Source organism: Carlito syrichta, unplaced genomic scaffold, assembly GCF_000164805.1.
Source record: "Carlito syrichta isolate Samal-C Ts95f unplaced genomic scaffold, Tarsius_syrichta-2.0.1 Scaffold305742, whole genome shotgun sequence".
NCBI lineage: Eukaryota > Metazoa > Chordata > Mammalia > Primates > Tarsiidae > Carlito > Carlito syrichta.
The window spans coordinates 79,765-98,938 of record NW_007249838.1 but is presented as its reverse complement, the minus strand read 5'-3'; the positions used below and the strand labels follow the sequence as shown (position 1 = coordinate 98,938).

Sequence of the window (19,174 nt, the reverse complement as noted above, 5' to 3'; positions counted from 1 at the left end):
GAAGGCTGAGGTGGAAGGACCGCCAGAGCCCAGCAGGTCGATGCTGGGGTGGCTGTGAGTGTGCCACTGCACTCCAGCCTGGCCGGCAGAGTGAGACTCCAACTCAAAAAAAAAAAAAATAGAGAAGAACCAGGCACCTGAAGGGCACTGAAGCTTAGGACTTAGCCCCTGGGGCCCTCTTCCAGGAAACTTCCAGGGTAGCTGGGCTCAGAGAATCAGGCTAAGGGCTTGGGCAACGTCAGGCGAGGGGGGCAGGTCAGTGTACTTTCAGAGGGCACCCTTTGGGCCTGAACCGGTCTGGGTTTGACTTCTGGGACCTGCCCTTGGTGTCTGCAGGACTTTCGGGAAACTGCTTATCTTCCCTGCGCCCCACCTGTGATGGGGGATAGTCACGGCACGTTCCTCGCAGTGCTGTGGTGAGGACTAGGACCACGTGTGTGAGAGAGTGAGCATGGCCGGTGAGTTCCACAGCCCCGCTCGCTGCAGAGAGAGGGAGCCTAGGCCGGAATGAGCCTGTCTAGCCCGGGCCAGCTGGTAACAGCTGGTCTTGGGCCTTGGGTGCCCTGTGCTTGGGGTGAGAGACGGGGAGACAAATCCCACCCAGCTCTGCCACCTACTAGTTTGGACAACTTGAGACAGTCTGATAAATTTTTTTTAAAAAGTTCCTACCCGTTATAGGGGTTTTGAAAAGTAGATGACATTATGTAGTCAAGTGTGCAGGGTCAGTTCCAAGCTCTAGTCTGATGAAGTTCTATTTATTTGTTTACTTATGTATTGAGTCAGGGTCTTGCTCTCCTGCCCAGGTTGGAATGCAGGGGTACCACACCTCACTGCAGCCTCAACTTCCTGGGCTCAGGCAACGCTTCTGCCTCATCCTCCTGAGTAGCTGGGACTACAGGTGTGTGCCACCATACCTGGCTAATTTTTTTTTTGTAGAGATGAAGTCTTGCTATATTGCCTAGGCTGGTCTTGAACTCCTGGGCTCAAGCAATCCTCCTGCCTTGGCTGCCTAAAGTGCTGGGATTACAGGTGTGAGCCACTGTGCCCGGCTGATGACCTTTTAGCAAGAGAAAACGGGTTGCTATTCATGAGGACTCGGGTAGGAAGGAGGGAAAGCCAGGTGTAGGCCGTCTTGGTGATCTGTTTATTTCTCACCAACACTTGTTTCCACAGTATAATTCAGAGAATAGAGGCACACGGCTAGAATTTTCACCACAATGAGACATTTCGTGGGACGTGGGCTTGTGGGGGGGTGTCTGGGTCACAGGGTAGCTGAGGCCTCGGTGATGACTGTGCAGGGATCCTGTCAGTCAAGGTCTATCCTAGGCCTGAAGGTCAAGCTCACGCTTGAAGAGTTCCAGTGAACCGAAAGCAAGGAGCCAGTGCTCTTCCTGCTCACCGCAGTCCTGGGGGGGGGGTGTTGGACTATACCAAGACCCCAGCCCAGGGGTGGAGGGGTGTCTGATGGACTGGTCCACTGGGGAGAAGACAGGTGGGCCTGAGCCGTCCCTGCGGGTTCCGTTCACTCTGTGACAGGGCCTGAAGTGTCCTGAATATTCCGCCCTCACCCTGGAGTTAAGTCAGGAAGACACGTTATAAGATAACCGTTTACATCGGCTTCTTCTTGACTATCCGTTAGGGGGCCCTGGCCCATGTCTAAGGAAGGGGAGAGGCACAGGTGGGATCACCTGCTGTCACCCAGGGCAGGGGGCCAGTCTGGAGAGGAGAACACACACTTACCCTCCCGGGGAGTAAGCAGACGGGAACACCAGCATGGTCAGACAGTGGCGGCCGCAGCCACGATTCCAGCCAGCAGCGAGTGAGGGGTAACGTACAAGAATCTGACCTCGGTCTCCACAGGACTCCTGTACTGTCTAGTCCACTCCTGCCACTTCCCTAATTTCTCCAGGGTAGCACAGAGCACCCCGTTGGGGCTAGGACCACCCACCCTAAATATAGGCAAAACAAGGAGATTCCGGATCCCTCAGCAGAACACAAAGTAGAAGGCTGCGGCAGGTCTGTGCTGGGAAGCCAAGGTCTTGGGAACAGAGGGCACTAACATGTGGGCAGAGGTGGCGCCTCGGTCCCCCAGCACACAGGGTCAGGGAAAGACAGACCCGCTAACACCTGCTGCGAGGTCTGCACACCAGCGTCCTCGGCGCTCTTCCGTGGTCACATTCTGGACCAGCAGGGGATGGGGCACACGAGGCCTCCGTTCCATGGTTGCCACCAGTTCAGCTCAGCTCTGGTCTGTCCGTCCACATGACTGACCACAGGGCGTTGGCTCTGGCCGACACGTGCCGACTGGAGCCCGCCTGTCAGGCCGTGAGGTTCCTGGCTGACTTGGATGCGCTCTGGGCCCGCTGCACTACAGCCAAGCACTTCTCCCGCCGCAGAAGCTTGTTGTTCTCAAACAGGCCTTCATTGCGGGGGATTCCGTGAGAACCGTCAGGGAAGGTCAGCAGGCCTTTGTGGGGACAGAGAAAGTAGGGTGTGACGATGGTATTCCCGTCTCAGGGGTCAGCTGGAGAAGAGAAAGACTGGCAGGTCTGCTCAGAAGGGCTCTTGGTGACCCCAGCATGCGTCACCACCAATGACCGGCATCCACAAAAGGCTCAACCACCAAAACGGCGCATCTCCAGCCATATGACACCCAGTCTCCCGTCCCGCCGAGCGGCAACTTACCAAAACCGTCAACTCTGCCATTTTTAAACTCCCCCTCAAAGGTCATGTTGTCGTGTCGAATAAAGACGCCGACGCCGTTAAACTTGCCCTGGGCGAACTCCCCCTCGTACCTGCAGAAACACCAAGAAGTTAGCCCTCAGTGGGGATCAGCTATCCAGGAGACAAGTCAGCGCTGCTGCCATGTGCTACTCACTGATGCCGGGGCGATGTGGATGCCACCTGTCTCGGAGCTCCTTCCGCCCCCACCTGTCCCCAGCCAGCAGAGAAGGAGCAGAGGGCACATGTGACATGAGGCCCCCATCTCAAGGAAGGAAGATGGAGGGGGACAGAGTGAGGCGGAAGGTCACTCACCTCCTTGACATCTCACAGTTTATCGGGCAAAACGACCAATAAAAAAACTGCTCACTCCTCGCCTATGCCCTGCAGGGCCTAGGGCAGGCTCAGCGTTGACCAGACATTGACCAGTGTCCCGTTGGGATGTCAGTGCCTCCCTAGTCTAAGGCTGAGGACAAAACGACCTCATACCCACCTGGAGCCATCTGAGAAGGTCAGCACCCCGAAGCCATTAAAGAGCCCGTTCTCAAAATGACCCAGGTAGGTGCCACCATCTGCAAACATCAGTTGACCAAAACCGTGTCTGCGGCCTGAGCAGAGAGAAGCAGAGGTGTCAGGTAGGAATGGGGTGGCCCCAGGGTCCCATCTCACCCCTCCAGCATCCCATCCTCCTATCACCTAGGAAGCACCCTAGGAACATTAATGGGCCGAGAACTGTCATCTAGCGTCAGGTGCTGGAAAAATCTGGCTCCTGGGCCTTCCCATCTTGACACAACCATCAGATTGGAGCAGGTCGCCACAAGGATGGATGACAGGAGAGCACTTAGAATACTAGCTAACAGTGGGGCTTGGTGGCTCAGCCTGTAATCCCAGTACTTTGGGAGGCCGAGGTGAGCGGATTGCTGAACCCACGGGTTCAAGACCAGCCCGGACCACTTGGCGAGACCTCATCTCTACAACAAAAAAAAATGAAAAAATTAGCCGGGTGTGGTAGCATGTGCCTGTAGTTCCCACTACTTGGAAGGCTGAGGTGGAAGGATCGCCGGAGCCCAGCAGGTCAACACTGGGGTGGCCATGAGTGTGCCACGGCACTCCAGCCTGGGCGACGGAGTGAGACTCCAACTCAAAAAGAAAAAAAAACCCCAAAAAAAACACTAGCTAACACTTATGGTGCCTTCCTGTGTGCCAGCCACTCTACCAAGCATCTTGTGCTTGTCATCTTAGTCCTCATGACAACCTTATAGCATCAATAGGTACAGCCCTATTATCATTCCCAGTTAACAGATGGGGAAATTGAGGCAAGCTCACTCGAGATCACAGAGCTCCCAGTGGGAGAGCGACACCAGTGCAGCAGGCAGGTTGCCTCAGAGACGAGGAACAGCACCCGAGCTCTGTGGCGCCACAGGCAAGCCACCGGATGACCAGCAGTGCTAGCTTGAGCTCTGCCGTGTCAGGAGTGCCCTGCTTGCCCACGGAACTGACCAGAACACAGAGCAAGCTGCTGGGCGTCCTCACGGCCTTCGGGAGGGCCTGGGGGCATTCTCGCGGCAGATGGAGCCTGAGTGGCAGAGCCCAGGAAGGCTCTCCTCCGACAGGCCACATCAGAGGGGGACGGCAGGTATTTGGGGGCAGGAGCAGAGGCTTGGGACTGAAGGAGGCAAGGGTGCACCACCTCTGTGCAATTCTCAAGGCTCACAGATTTAGCAGTTGCAGGGATCAAATGTGAAAATGAGCTGCGTGTCAGGCGACACCACGAACTGCCCTTCCCTCCCAAGCGCAAAGTCCAGTCTCCCTGGAGCAGCTCTGGGCTGGCTGGGGCTGGACCCATGTGACTTCAAAGTGGCCAGGCTGAGTTTCCAAACTGAATAGCAGTCAATTGCTTCCTGTACAGTCTCAGGCCCCAAAGTGCTTTCCTCTTCCTAGGAATAGTCACGTCCAGGCGTAATGAGCTGTCACAGGAAATGCAAGGCAGCGACTGTCATTTTCTGCCCTCATTTCCAGGTCTTCTTAACTCCTTAGGACTCCCTGGAACCACGTCATCGCAATAAATCCCAAACCCTCTAATTTATGGGCACTTAATCCATTTTACTCTGCTGGGTGCATTAGCGCTTATTAAAATCACTCCCAGATAATACCACTACAGCATGGAAGGGTGCTTCGACACTGTGGATTTAGAAGCAGAAAGACACTACTCATTCCTGGAGGCTGGACTGACTCTAATTCCTTCACTTAACCCCCAGATAGAATAAAGGAAAGACACCCTGAAATTAAGCCCTGGAGGCGGAAACGAGGCCTGTGAAGTTGGCTACATGTCCTGGTGACGTTTTCCTCCAGCAAGTGAGGATGCCTGGGGTCGTTCTCACCCTCCTTCCACTCGCCACGATATTCCTCGCCACTGGAGTAGGTGAAGGAACCTTTTGTCAGGGTCATGGTGGCAGCTCACAGGAGAAAGGAAGAACACTGCGGGAAGAAAGGCAGGAGAGCCAGTGTCATGGGCTGGCAGAGGAAAGGGTCACCTGGGAAGTGTATGCTATCTTGGCGGCATGGAACAAAGTCCTTACCTCTCCACTACCGCCCTCTCCACTTCTGCCAAGTGCTCTGATCCTCCTCCTGGCTTTTAGAGTTTTCTGCCATTTCCTGTTTCCTATGGCTTGGGATGGAGATGGAAGATTCATCTACGAATGCTCACCTGATACCTACTGTGTGCTCAGTTGATGTATAAAATATAGCCTGATGAGTTTCTAATCTAGTTGATGAGATTAACAATTGAATTATACCAGAGACAATGTAATTACATGCCAGTTTAGATGGCAGAGATTAACCAAGACAAGGGCTGGGCAGAATGTAGAACAAGCAGTAGAGAAGGCTGGGACAATTCCAGACTGAGAAAACGCCAAGGAATGAACACAAGCAGGACGACGTGAGCATGGAATGTTCCTGCGTGGGGTGAGAAGGCTGGTCTTCCTAGTGTGGAGGGTTTATTCAGGGAGTAACAGGAAGTAAGTTTGCGTAGGTGCACTCAGGCCCAAATCCGAAATCTGGAAAGAGCCTCATGAATTCAGTCCACACCCTCTCATTTTACAGGAGAAACAGAGCCTAGAAGAGTTGTAAAGTTTGCTGGTGACCTCCCCTGACTATGGCTAGTCCTTTTTTCCTGGACAGCACAGCCTCTGCTTTTAGGTCAGGCTAGCTGTAAACAAAAAAAATTTTTAGAGGTAGGGTCTCGCTCTATAGCCCAGGCAGGAGTGCAGTGGCACAAGCATGGTTTACTGCAGCCTCGACCTCCTGGGCATGAGTAAGCCTTCCCAAACTAGCTTAGAGAGAGCTTTGAAAGCTAAGCAGGCTGGGTTCAATGGCTCAGCCTATAATCCCAGCACTTGGAAGGCTGAGGCGAGTGGATTGCCTGAGCCCGCGGGTTTGAGACCCGCCAGGCAACTTGGCGAGACCTCATCTCTACAATAAATCAAAAATTAGCCGGGCGTGGTAGCGCACGCCTGTAGTTCTGGCTACTTGGAAGGCTGAGGTAGAAGGATCGCCAGAACCCAGCAGGTCGAGGCTGCAGTGGCCGGGAGTGTGCCACTGCACTCCAGTCTGGGTGACAGAATGAGACTCCAACTCACACACACAAAAAGAAAGCTAAGCAGAGGAGTTTAGCTTTAGGAGAAAAGAGGATGCTTCTGCAAGTTTGTGAACATGGATGTGATGAAAGTGGTGCTTAAGGGAAATTAACGTGGCAGCAGGAAACAGGACGGGTGGAAGCAGCCATCTACAGTCGGATTGATTGAGGCTGGGCCTAGTGGCTCACCCTGTAATCCTAGCACTTTGGGAGGCCAAGGTGGGAGAACCACTTGAGCCCAAGAGTTCAAGACCAGCCTGGGCAACACAGGCCTCATCTCTACAAAAATAAAAAAATTAGCTGTGCATGCCTGTATTCCCAGCTACTTGGGAGGCTGAGGTGGAAGGACAGCCTGAGCCCAGGAGGGCAAGGTTGCAGTAAACCATCATTGTGCCACTGCATTGTAGCCTGGGGGACAGAGTGAGACTCCAATAGGAAAGGCGGGGGGGAGGGAGACAGACAGAGAGAGAGAGAGAGAGAGAGAGAGAGAAAGAAGAAAGAAGAGAGAAGAGGAAAGAGGAAAGGAAAGGGAGGGAAGAGAGGAAAGAAAGAAAAGAAAAAGCTTGCAAGGAGGAAGATATGGTAATTCTCCCTCCGCTCATGCCTCTGCAACGTGACATGGCAAATCCTCCCAAAGAGGCAGAGGGTATTCGTGCCTCCACCCGCTGGCTCTGGGCTGGCTCTGTGACTTGCTCCGGCTGATGGCTTGTTAGCAAAGGCGCCCGAGCAGAGGTGTGAGGGGCACCCGCGCACTGGGCTTGCCCTCCTGCAGCGCCTGGACCTGTTCTGCCCACGTGCGTGAGCCCAGTCCAGCCTACCGGATAGGAGCGCCTGTCCCAGCCGCCACAGACGCAAGGATGCGCTTGGACCAGAGGGCTTGACCAGAGGGCTGTCCCCTGAGCTCCAAACTAGTGACTCACAGAATCACAGAGTAACAAATAGTGGCTGTTTCAAGCCACTGAGTTTTGGGGGGGGTGTCAGTCACCAGCCCAAGCCAGTGTGAGTGCAGGGGATAAGAGTCTAAGGGGGCAGGAGTGACTGTGACAGACACATCACAGGAAAAAACCCAGTGGCATCTGGAGATTGGCGAGCTGTGCCTTCACAGCAGTGGAGAAAGGACGCTGTACTCAAGGCTACCCCGTAAGAAGGTGGGTAGCTAACACACCCAAAATATCATTCACAGAAACAGAGACTAATAGGATAGTATTTTTGATACACTAAAAAATGCAATCCCTATTTCTTTTTTAACCCCCGACATCTTTTTATTCACCCCTTCATCTTCACCTTTTGTTTATTTTCTTAAGTTGGAGTCTCACTCCGTTGCCCAGGCTACAGTGCAATGGCACGCTCACGGCCACCGCAGCCTCGACCTGCTGGGCTGCAGCGAGCCTTCTGTCGCAGCCTTCCAAGTAGCTGGAACTACAGGCATGTGCTACACACTCAGCTAACTTTTTTTTTTATAGTAGGGACAAGGTCTTACCTTGTCCAGGCTGGTCTTGAACCCGCAGGCTCAGACAGTCCTCTTGCCTTGGCTTCCCAAAGTGCTGGGATTACAGGCTTGAGCCACCGTGCCCGGTCTTTTGTTTGTTTTTTAGGGATGGGGTCTCACTCTGTCACCCAGGCTGGAGTGCAGTGGCAGAATCATGGCTCACTGCAGCCTTGACCTCCTGGGATCAAGTGATCCTCCTGTCTTAGCCCCCTGAGGAACTGGGCCTATGGGCGTGTGTCTCACTGGCTCAGAAGAGGAGGAGAGTCTTAAATCTCTGGTGACCTGGTACCAATGCCTTCTCCTTCAAGTCCCAGAGAAGCCAAAACCACGTCACGAGTTGTATTAGCCAGGCACAGTGGCTCACGCCTGTGATCCCTGCACTTTGGGAGGCCAAGGCGAAAGGATTGCCTGAGCCCCAGAGTTCAAGACCAGTCTGGCCAACATAGCGAGACCTCGTCTCTACAATAAATCAAAAAATTAGCTAGGCGTGTTGGCATGTGCCTGTAGTTCCAGCTACCTGGAAGGCTGAGGCAGAAGGAGTGCCAGAGCCCAGCAGGTCAAGGCTGCGGTGGCCGTGAGCGTGCCACTGTACTCCAGCCTGGGGGACAGATACTCCAACTCAAAAACAATAACAGGTTTTCATTTATATAACTCAGTCCTTCATGCTATATAGTTAAGCTTATTTCTTCTTATGTTCTCAGTGGAATATATATGGTAGCATAATAATAGGCAATAGTGGGTACCCAATAAGTATTTGCATGCGTAATAATTTTGTGAACCAGTTTTACTTACTCTGCTTTACCTTTGTCATAATAATTCACCTCAATTTTTCTCTTTTTTTTCTACCAGCATCTGCTTTTAAAATCAGGGAAAAAAGGCCAGGCATGGTGGCTTAAGCCTGTAATCCCAGCTCTTTGGGAGGCTGAGGTGAGAGGAATGCCTGAGCTCAGGGGTTTGAGACCAACCCGGGCAACTTGGCGAGACCTCGACTCTGCAATAAATCAAAAAATAAGCTGGGGGTGTGGTAGCGCACACCTGTAGTTCCAGCTACTTGGAAGGCTGAGGTGGAAGGATTGCCAGAGCCCAGCAGGTTGACGCTGGGGTGGCCATGAGCATGCCACTGCACTCCAGCCTGGGCGACAGAGTGAGACTCTGACAAAAAAAAAAAAGAGAGAGAGAGAGCCTGTATTGCCCTGGCTGGTCTTGAACTCCTGGGCTCAAACTATTCTCCCACCTCAGCCTTCTGAGTGGCTGAGATTATAAACCAAAATATCACTGTTTTTAAAATACATTATCTAATTTTGAGAGGACATGGACCATTATTATTATTATAAGCTTAAACAAAAAGGCATAATCATACTATATTATTTGTTAATCAGTTAAAAAGCAATAGCACAGCCATTTCAGCTCATAAAGCTTTCAACAAAACACACCTTGCAGGTGCTTGCAGTTTCAGAGGAAGCCAGCCTGAGTTACGGGAAAAACCACGAATTATAGCTGCCCCTTACCACTAACATCCCCCAGTGACAGCCAAGTACTGAAAGGTTATCTGCAAAAATTTCCAAATGTCTCAGCAACCTCCCCAGTTGACAGACCATGGTTAACCTGAGGTCGGCTAGAACCATAAGGGCCAATCAAGTACCAAGGACTCTGAAAGTCCCCCGCTATGCTCCCTCCCTTCTGTAACCACAATAAAAACTGCTTGTTTGAAGAGCTCGGAGCCTCTGTGTGAGCTCCGCTGCACCGGCTGCCAGCAGAGGTCCAGGCTCGAGCTTGCGAAATAAAAACCCTTTTGAAATTTCATCGGAATTGGCTCTTGGTGGTCTCTCGGATCGAACTCTTGGCCACAACAATTTCATCACACGACTTTACAAGGTGAGTATTATTATTATTATTCTTTCCACTTTACAGATGAGGAAACTGAGGTTCAGAGAGGTAAGCTAAAGTAACTATTCATAAGATCACGTGGAAGTTAGAATCGGTCCTAGCAGGTGACCTTGAGGTGAACAGGTTCTGCTAATAACACTGGCCTATCCTATCTGGCCTCCCAAGGATAATACAGTGGTACTGTAGACCCTGATAGCAGAAAGACCAGAGTTCAAATCCTGAATCACTGTGCAGCTGTGGGCAAGTTACTTAAGATCTTTACATCTGTTTCCTAATCTATAAAGTGGAGCTAATAGGCTTATTTCAGACTTGGCAGGTGGATTAAATTAACTAAGAGTCAGTGGATGACAGAAAAGAAAAAATAAATGAAAGAAATAATATAAATAACACACATGAAAATACCTGAAACTCTGCCTGGCCTTGTCCACTAAATGTTAATTTCTTTGCCCCCTTCAGAGAGTAACACTCAAACTCACCCATTGTCTCACTGCAATGGCAACTTCTCCGGGTCTTTCCTCAGTATAAAAATAATTCACACCACCCTAACCCAACATTTTGAGAAAGAGAAACTCAGCAATTTTGACCGAGGTGAATACTGAGTAGAAAAAGACCCCATCCAGTTGCCACCCACCTGGTCCTGATCAATACCCCACTGGCTATCTGCCTTTGGCCTTAAGTGTGATGATTCCTGATGCAGAAGCCCAGAGCCCAGAAGTGGTACTGAGCCTGACCACCGCCGGGCTCAGTGACATCTTCCAGGTCCCGACTCTGCCTCAAAGCTCTACTTTCCAGCCAGGAGGGCGGCTGAGTCCTGAGAAGCCCTGTGCTGTCACCCAAGCACCCATCCCTGGCCCTGTAGCAAAGGCAGCTCTGTGGAGACTCCTCCGGGACTCTCCCCCTTCTCCAGCCATCACTCGGGAACACCATTGCCAGCACTCCTCACAGAGAGACTGAGGCAAGGACCACTTTCTTCCTGTACTAAAACCCCTCCAAACCTCTGGGGCTACTTTCTGAGAGGTGATGCTAGGAGTTGCTGTGTCATCTGTGTCCTACTAGTTTCCTACAAGGTCAGCATCCAATTTCAGGCTCGCAAGCCTCTTATCGCCAGCCCAGCATCAGAGCGTACTGGGGTAGAGGTCAACAGGACTGCACTGCAAATGCAAAATTAATGAGAGGCAGAGAAGCCATTTTCCACTGGAAGAGTAGAAGAAAATGCTTTCCAGGCCAGACTGGCATTCTGATAGCCACAGGCTGTCTTCAGCGTTTCCTAGAGCTAAGACACGGCACTGAAAATCAGTGGCTAGTACACATTTCATTCCTCCAAAACACGTCCATTAGAGTTGGAAGGATTCACGCTTCTCAACAGACACCCACCCTTTCTGCACTCCTGAGAGCTGCAAAGGATCGGTCCAAACATTGCCGTAAAAGAAAATCACTATTTTTTTTTTTTTTAGTTGGAGTCACTCTGTCGCCCAGACTGGAGTACAGTGGCCGCTCCTGGCCACCGCAGCCTCGACCTGCTGGGCTCCAGCGATCCTTCCGCCTCAGCCTTCCAAGCAGCCAGAACTACAGGCGCACGCTACCACGCCCGGCTAATTTTTGATTTATTGTAGAGACAAGGTCTCACCAAGTTGCCCAGGCGGTTCTCGAACCCGTAGGCTCAGGCAATACACTCACCTCAGCCTCCCAAGGCGCGGGATTACAGGCTGAGCCACCGAGCCCGGCTGAAAATTACTATTTTGTCCTATAACCAATACATTATTAGTTATGAACCTTGTAACAAAAAACCATTCCAAAACAGAAACTCAGGATCATTCTGTATACAGAAAGATAGTAAGATGAGGGCCTTTCCTTTAAATGTCTGGCAGCAGCTGACAACCTGTCTTTACTCAAAACTTGGAAGAAGTTATTGCGGTGGGGCCTGAGGAGTCCTAGTGACTAGACAGGGGCTCAGGAGAGGCATCCCCTGGTATTTACATTTGTTCTCAAGGCTATACAAAACTTCTGAAGAGGTGGGCATCCCACCTTGGTCCAGAGGGACCAGCAGATGGTCCCTAAAAAAGGGGATGTTTCTCCAGTGGGAGGATTATTTATGGACAAAGCACTAGTCTTCAAGCTGTACACTGAGCCACTTTTTATTTATTTATTGAGTCGAGGTCTCACTCTCTTGCCCAGGCTGCAGTGCAGTGGAACAATCACAGCTCACCACAGCCTCAACCTCCAGGACTCAGGTGATCCTTCTGCCTCAGCCTCTGAGTTCTGAGTAGCTGGGACTACAGGCTTGTGCCACCATGACCACCTAATTTTTAATTTTTATTGTTTTGTAGAGATGAGGTCTTACTATGTTGCCCAGGCTGTTCTTGAACTCCTGGATTCAAGGAATCCTCCTGCCTCAGCCTCCCAAAGTGCTGAGATTATAAGCAAGAGTCGCAAATCCTGGATCCTTTCATCACTTTTTATTTATTTATTTATGTTTTTAATTTTTATGTTTTTGAGTTAGTCTCACTCAAAAGGCCACTGCAGCCTTGACCTGCAGTCAAGGGTTCAGGCAATCCTTCCGCCTCAGTCTTCCCAGTAGCTGGAACTAAAGGCATGTGCCACCACGTCCAGCTAATTTTTTTATTTATTGTAGAGACGAGGTCTTGCCATGTTGCCCAGGGCTCTCGAACCCCTGGGCTCAGGCAGTCCTCTTGCCTTCACTTCTCAAAGTGCTGGGATTACAGGTGTGAGCCACTGCACCTGGCTGCTACTTTTTAAGTATGCCGTTAGCTCTTGGGAACTACACCCAAAATACACACACACACACACACACACACACTTTTTTTTTTAGTCGGAGTCTCATTCTGTCACCCAGGCTGGAGTACAGTGAATGGCATGCTCATGGCCACCCCAGTGTCGACCTGCTGGGCTCTGGTGATCCTTTGGCCTCAGCCTTCCAAGTGCCAGAACTACAGGCACACGCTACCAAGCCCTGATAATTTTTTGATTTATTGTAGAGATGAGGTCTCACCATGTTGTCCAGGCTGGTCTTGAACCCGCAGGCTCAGGCAATCCTCTCACCTTGGTCTCCCAAAGTGCTGGGATGACAGGCTTGAGCCACCATGCCTGTCCTTACACCCAAAATATTTTAAGGAAGCCAGTGAAATGAGAAAGGCTACCTCCTTACTGCCAAATGAGGTGGACTGTATTTCCAAAGATATTTGCAATACTATCATCTGTCCTACAAGTTTGCCTACAATTTGGTCTTATCATTTACCCATGAACGGTAACATCTAGCCGGGCTCGGTGGCTCAGCCTGTAATCCTGCGCCTCTGGGAGGCTGAGATGAGTGGATTGCCTGGGCCCGCGGGTTCAAGACCTGCCTGGGCACGAGACCTCATCTCTACAATAAATCAAAAAAATCAGCCGGGCGTGGTAGCGCATGCCTGTAACTCCGGCTACTCGGAAGGCTGAGGCGGAAGGATCGCCGGAGCCCAGCAGGTGGAGGCTGCGGTGGCCGGGAGCGGCCACTGCACTCCAGTCTGGGTGATAGAGTGAGACTCCAACTCAAAAAAAAAAGAAAGGTAACGTCTAAGTTTCCTCGCTTGAATCTGAGTAGGTTTGTGACGGCTTCGGCCAATAGAACACGCTGAAAATGATGGTGTGTTCTGAGGTTAGATCATAAGAGGTGATGCAACTTCCATCTTGCTCACTGTTACACTCACAGCTGGGGTCATGGGCCACTACATGAGAAGTCTGACTACCAAGAGGTTAGCAAGCTACGAGAAAGTCAAGCCACCGAGACAGGCCCCATAGTGGTGTGTCTTCATCTCTGAATCATCCTAGCCCAGGCACCAGGCATCAGCAAATTCCAGCCCCCAGCCATTCAGCCTGTATTCCACCTGAGATAGCAGAGAGAGGCCGTCTCCATAATACCAGGTCCAAATTCCTGACCCATAGAATCTGTAAGCACCGTACGGTTGTTTCACTGCCAAGTTTTGGGTAATTGGTTATTCAGCAATCATAAATGGAACACCAACTCTCAACCTAACCCTGCCACCATCCTCTCCTATTGGTTTTCTTTCTTTCTTTCTTTTTGAATTATTGTAGAGACAAGGTCTTGCCAAGTTGCCCAGGCTGGTCTTGAAACCTTGGGTGCAGACAATATTCTTACCTCCACCTCCCAAAGTGCTGGGATTACAGGAGTGAGCCACCGCACCCAGCCTTCATTGGTTTTCAATAGTATATATAACAAATTTCCATTTCATTTTGTTCTAAAGAGATATAGAAAATTCCCTTCAGCAGACGCTTGTCAAAATGATATCCATTCCCAAGACCACGGTCAGAAGTGCCAATGAAAGGGAACATATGTAGAACCCACGGGTGTCAGGCCATGGTTGAATACATTTGATTAGAAACTGCTACATGTGCTCAAATAGTTGGTATTATCACTATCTGGGACACTATTTTAATTATTTCTGTAATTAGCCATGCTAATTAAAGCTGCACAGTGACTGACCCCAAAAGGAATTTCACCAGTAAGCATGGTCATTGAGACAATTTTGGTTTATTAAAGTACAGTCAGTGCTGATGAAGATTGAAAAGCCAATATTTTAGTAAGGGTTGTCAATCAGTATTTGTGCCAATTAGTCAAATAATCTTTTTAAAGAGAATAGATGGCTCAGGGTGTAGGCTCCAGATATATATATATATGGAATCTAGTCACAAGCCAAGATGATTCATGCTTTTAAACAGACACCCACCCTTTCCACACTCCTGATAGATGGGTTGCAAAATCAGTCCAAACATTTACATAAAATACTATTTTGTCCCTGTAAACCAATACACTATTAGTCTGCACCATAAACTCCATTCCTGCTATTTTCATCTTCTTCCACCCTAGACGTTTCCAAACAGAAGTCTGAGACAGAAATGAGAATTCTTCTTTCCATTCTATTTGTCTTCTTTTACTTTTAAGAAATCAAACTTGGCCAGGCTCGGTGGCTCAGCACTGTAATCTCAGCACTTTGGGAGGCTGAGGCGAGTGGACTGCCTTAGCCTGTGGGTTCAAGACCCACCTGGGCAACTTGTTGAGACCCCCGTCTCTACAATAAATCAAAAAAGTTAGCCGGGTGTGGTAGCACATGACTGTAGTTCTGGCTATTTGGAAGGCTGAGGCAGAAGGATCGCCTGAGCCCAGGAGGTCGAGGCTGAGGTGGCCAGGAGCGTGCCACTGCACTCCAGTGTGGGTGACAGATTGAGAATCCAACTCAAAAAAAAAAAAAAAAGAAATCAGGCCGGGCTCGGTGGCTCAGCCTGTAATCCCAGTGCTTTGGGAGGCCGAGGTGAGTGGACTGCCTGAGCCCACTGCTTCGAGACCAGCCTGGGCCACTTAGTGAGACCTCACCTCCACAATAAATTAAAAAAAAAAAAATTAGCCATGTGTAGTAGCACACGCCTGTAGTTCTGGCTACTTGGAAGGCTGAGGAGGAAGGATCACCAAAGCCCAGCGGGTTGAGGCTGCGGTGGCCGGGATTGTGCCACTGCACTCCAGTCTGGCAGATGGAGTGAGACTCCAAGTCAAAAAAAAAAAAAAAGGAAATCAAATTTATTAAGAACATTTATGTACTCACAGTAATCCGTGACGAAATTAAGAGGATTTTAAAAAGTTAACTCAAGAGGGGAATAAATTTCCAGTTAGAGAACACTGTTTGCAGGCCGTTACCTTAACTACCCACATATACCTTCACACTGTCCCCACAAAACCACCCTTCCCGGGGTATGGCAGTCTTGCCAAAATTCTTTCAGTGATAAAAAAAGCAGTTCATAGGCTTTTAGACTCCTAAAGAGAAGAAAATGGAGGCTTTGATGAACAAGATTAGCCTCGTTAGAAACCTAGAACAAAAGATCAAATATTCTTTTTAAGTGTTTTTAAATGAGCCTGACAGTTTTGAAATTGTCACTCTAATCTTTCCTTTCCCCATTTGAAAAGTAAGCAAATGTATCGTTACTACACAAAGGTCTCATTTAGGAAAACCGTGGGATGGTTAAATGGAAGCCAGTGGGAAGAAAATACTGGCACCAGCAGGAAGGTAAAAACAAAAAACCCAAACAAAGCAAAAAAGAAAACTGACCATGACGACTTGGGAGGTAATGGGTACTAGGGAGTAATACTGCCAGAAAAAACATCCTCTCTCAGGGGAAAGGAGAATGCCTGGGTCGGGCTCCAGGACGGTGGAGTTACTCCTGCTGTCACCTAAGCAGTTCGGAGGTGCCAGACCGCAGGAATGCCACCCGTCAAGGAATGGGGGCATCCCACTTCCCAGGCCTCGGGACGTGGGAGTTCTCTCCACTAGTGTGACAAGAAGCGGGCCCAGAGCAAACAAAGCCGTAGCCCCCAGCGAGGCGGCCCCTTCTCCTCCCACCCTTGCACCCCAGCCCCACTCCTTCCTGCCACCGGGTCTGCACTCCCGCCTCACCGGGGTGTAATGCTCACGTGGGTCCACTCCCTCCTGCCGCAGCCCAGCTCGCTGACCGTGGACTCTCCTGGGATCGAACCCCGCGGTGGAGACTAGAGGCCCGGGTGTGGGACCCCCCGCCCCCAACGGGCGGCCGCGCATCGGTGACGGAGCCGCACCTCCCAGCCCCTCCCCGGCCGACCACACCCTCCTCCCCCTCCCGTCCCGCCGCCGGCCGACCTGGGCTCGGCCTCTCGAGATGAGCGTCCCGCCCCGCCGCAGGGCTCCAGCGGCCGGGTCCTGTGCTCCGCTGGGCTCCCCAACGCCACCTTCCTCTCCGCCACCTGTACCAGCGCCTGCCCCACCGGGCGCCGCCATCCCAGGCAGGCACGCTACGCACGATTCCCGCCGCCCATTGGCTGTCACCTAGGCAACCGGGAGCAACGCCATCCCATTGGCCCGGCCCTTTCGGCGCCATCTTTGTTCGGGGCGGAAGTGTTTCGCGAGTCGGAGCTGAATTCTATCTGGGAGGTGGAGGACCGGGGAGAGCGAAGGGGCTGAGCCCGTGGTCCAGCCTCGCCAACACGGATAAGGTTCAAAATGATATCCATTCCCAAGACCACAATCAGAAGTGTCAATGGAAGAACATATGGGCCGGGCTCGGTGGCTCAGCCTGTCATCCCAGCACTTTGGGAGGCCGAGGCGAGTGGATTGCCTGAGCTTCAGGGTTCGAGACACACCCGGCCAACTTGGCGAGACCTCGTCTCTATAATAAATCAAAAATTAGTCGGGCGTGGTAGCACAGAGTGAGACTCCAACTCAAAAAAAAGAAAAAAAAAGAAAAAAAATGTAGTTTCTTGGCCGGAGTGACATAATGAAACCAGTATCTTAGGAAAAATAATCTGCAGTGATGCCCATAGATAATCAGAGAGAGATTGGAAGTAAAGTAACAAACTCAGAGTATCTGTAATAATGTAGCTAATACATCCTGAAAGTCTCAAAACCATTGTGCCATCAGTGGAGATGGAAACAAAGTGGTGAGTATGAAACATACATCAATGGGATAACTAATAAAAATCAATATAATGTTAAAAGTACGGAGGTAGTATGTCTGGATTTGGATCCAGCTCTGCCACTTACCAGCTAAGTAGCCATGACCAAGTGACCTTACCTCCTCGGGCCTCAGTTTTCAACATCATAGAGGCTATAAAACAATAAGTCAAAAAATCAGCCAGGCGTGGTAGCACATGCCTGTAATTCCCGCTACTCGGATGGCTGAGGCGGAAGGATCGCCGGAGCCCAGCGGGTTGAGGCTGCGGTGGCTGGGAGCGGCCACTGCACTCCAGTCTGGGCAACAGAGTGAGACTCCAACTCAAAAAAACACAAAAAAACCAAACAAAAAAACTGACTACATGGGTTAATCCGTGTAACTCAATTAAAACAATGTCTGGCACATACTTAGTATTTGATAGGTGCTAGCTCTTCATATGTCATAGAGAATGTACTGACATTCTTTTCAAGAAAAGGAAAATCACATTCTAAGAGATATATCCAGAAATAGAGAAATACAGAATGAGAGGTTTTTGTAGAGAAAAAGCTCAGAATTCCAGGGAGAACTCCAAATCTGGGAACTTTCCTTGACTTTTTGAGCTCATGGCTTCAAATTATGAGTGATAGGATGAGATAGAAAACAGTAAGTGACCATCTATGTGACTGTGACCCCTCCGACACAAAAGTCAGGTCTCACTTACTTATTGATAGGAGAAGGAAATGCATGTCTTGTAACTGAAAGAGGCCATTGAATCATCTGTATAAACCTCTGTCTAGAATGGTTTATTTGGCCAAAAACGTTTAAGACATTCCCATACGTATAGTTAAACAATAGTTATTTCAATTTAGTACTTCTAGTTAGCTGTGGCAATAATTTGACTCAAGAAAGAATAATTGTAAAATACTGGTGATGGTCAGGCTTGGTGGCTCAGCCTGTCATCCCAGTACTTCAGGAGGCTGAGGCGAGTAGATTGCCTGAGACTGCGGGTTCGAGACCACCCCAGGCAACTTGGCGAGACCTCATTTCCACAATAAATAAACAATTAGCCAGGTGTGGTAGCGCACACCTGTAGTTCTGGCTATTCGGAAGGCAAAGGTGGAAGGATTGCCAGAGCCCAGCAGGTGCTGGGGTGGCCGTGAGCGTGCCACTGCATTTCAGCCTGGGTGATGAAGTGAGACTTTGACTCAAAAAAAAAAAAAAAAAAAAATACTGGTGAATATGTGGCTGCTCATCTTTTGTGAAAATCCATAGGCCAGGCACGGTGGCTCAAGATTGTAATCCCAGCACTTTGGGAGGCCCAGGCTAGAGGACTGACTGGGTCCAGTGGTTCAAGACCAGCCTGGGCAACTTGGTGAGACCTCTGGTCTCTATGATAAATCAAAAAATTAGCTGGGCGTGGTGGCATGCGTCTGTAGTTCCAGCTACTTGGAAGGTTGAGACAGAAGGATCACCTGAGCACAGCAGACTGAGGCGCGGTAGCCATGAGTTTGCCACTGCACTCCAGCCTGGGTGACAGTGAAACTCTGACTTACAAAAAAAAAAAAGAAAAGGGCTGGGCTCGGTGTCTCAGCCTGTAATCCCAGCACTTGGGGAGGTCTAGGTGAGTGGATTGCCTGGGCCTGCAGGTTCGAGACCCACCTGGGCAACTTGGCGAGACCTCATCTCTACAATAAATCAAAAATTAGCTGGGCGTGATAGCGCACACCTGTTGTTCCAGCTACTTGGAAGGCGGAAGGATCACCTTTTTGTTGGGATAATGAAAAAGTTTCGGGTATAGATAGTGATGATGGTTATTCAACACTATGAAGGTGTTTGATGCCACTAAATTATACTTATGCATATTTTAAAACAATAAAAATGTAGTTTCAGCCAGGCTTGGTGGCTCAGCCTGTAATCTCGCGCTTTGGGAGGCTGAGGTGAGTGGATTGCCTGAGCCCGCGGGTTCAAGACCCACC

The 19,174-nt window shown here is 50.3% G+C and overlaps 1 protein-coding gene across 1 annotated transcript; it reads right to left on the bottom strand.

Moving 5' to 3' along the window:
• Positions 1-1,116: 1,116 nt before the first annotated feature.
• On the bottom strand, positions 1,117-16,553 carry MORN4 (MORN repeat containing 4). Its single transcript, XM_008062534.2, has 5 exons — positions 16,409-16,553; positions 5,103-5,199; positions 3,215-3,329; positions 2,686-2,795; positions 1,117-2,467 (listed from the first exon to the last, which is right to left on the bottom strand). Exons 2-5 carry the CDS (start codon positions 5,167-5,169, stop codon positions 2,319-2,321), a joined length of 441 nt encoding a protein of 146 aa, XP_008060725.1. The 5' UTR covers positions 5,170-5,199; positions 16,409-16,553; the 3' UTR covers positions 1,117-2,318.
• Positions 16,554-19,174: the final 2,621 nt, after the last annotated feature.

What these genes read in the sequence shown, in the direction of transcription:
- MORN4 (XM_008062534.2), bottom strand. Translation starts at nt 5,169, where the DNA reads ATGACCCTGACAAAAGGTTCCTTCACCTACTCCAGTGGCGAGGAATAT. An exon ending in TCGTGGCGAGTGGAAGGAGG is followed by an intron (nt 3,330 to 5,102) that starts GTGAGAACGACC and finishes CTCTCTGCTCAG; the next exon opens with GCCGCAGACACGGTTTTGGT. An exon ending in ACCTTCTCAGATGGCTCCAG is followed by an intron (nt 2,796 to 3,214) that starts GTGGGTATGAGG and finishes GTGTTTCTGCAG; the next exon opens with GTACGAGGGGGAGTTCGCCC.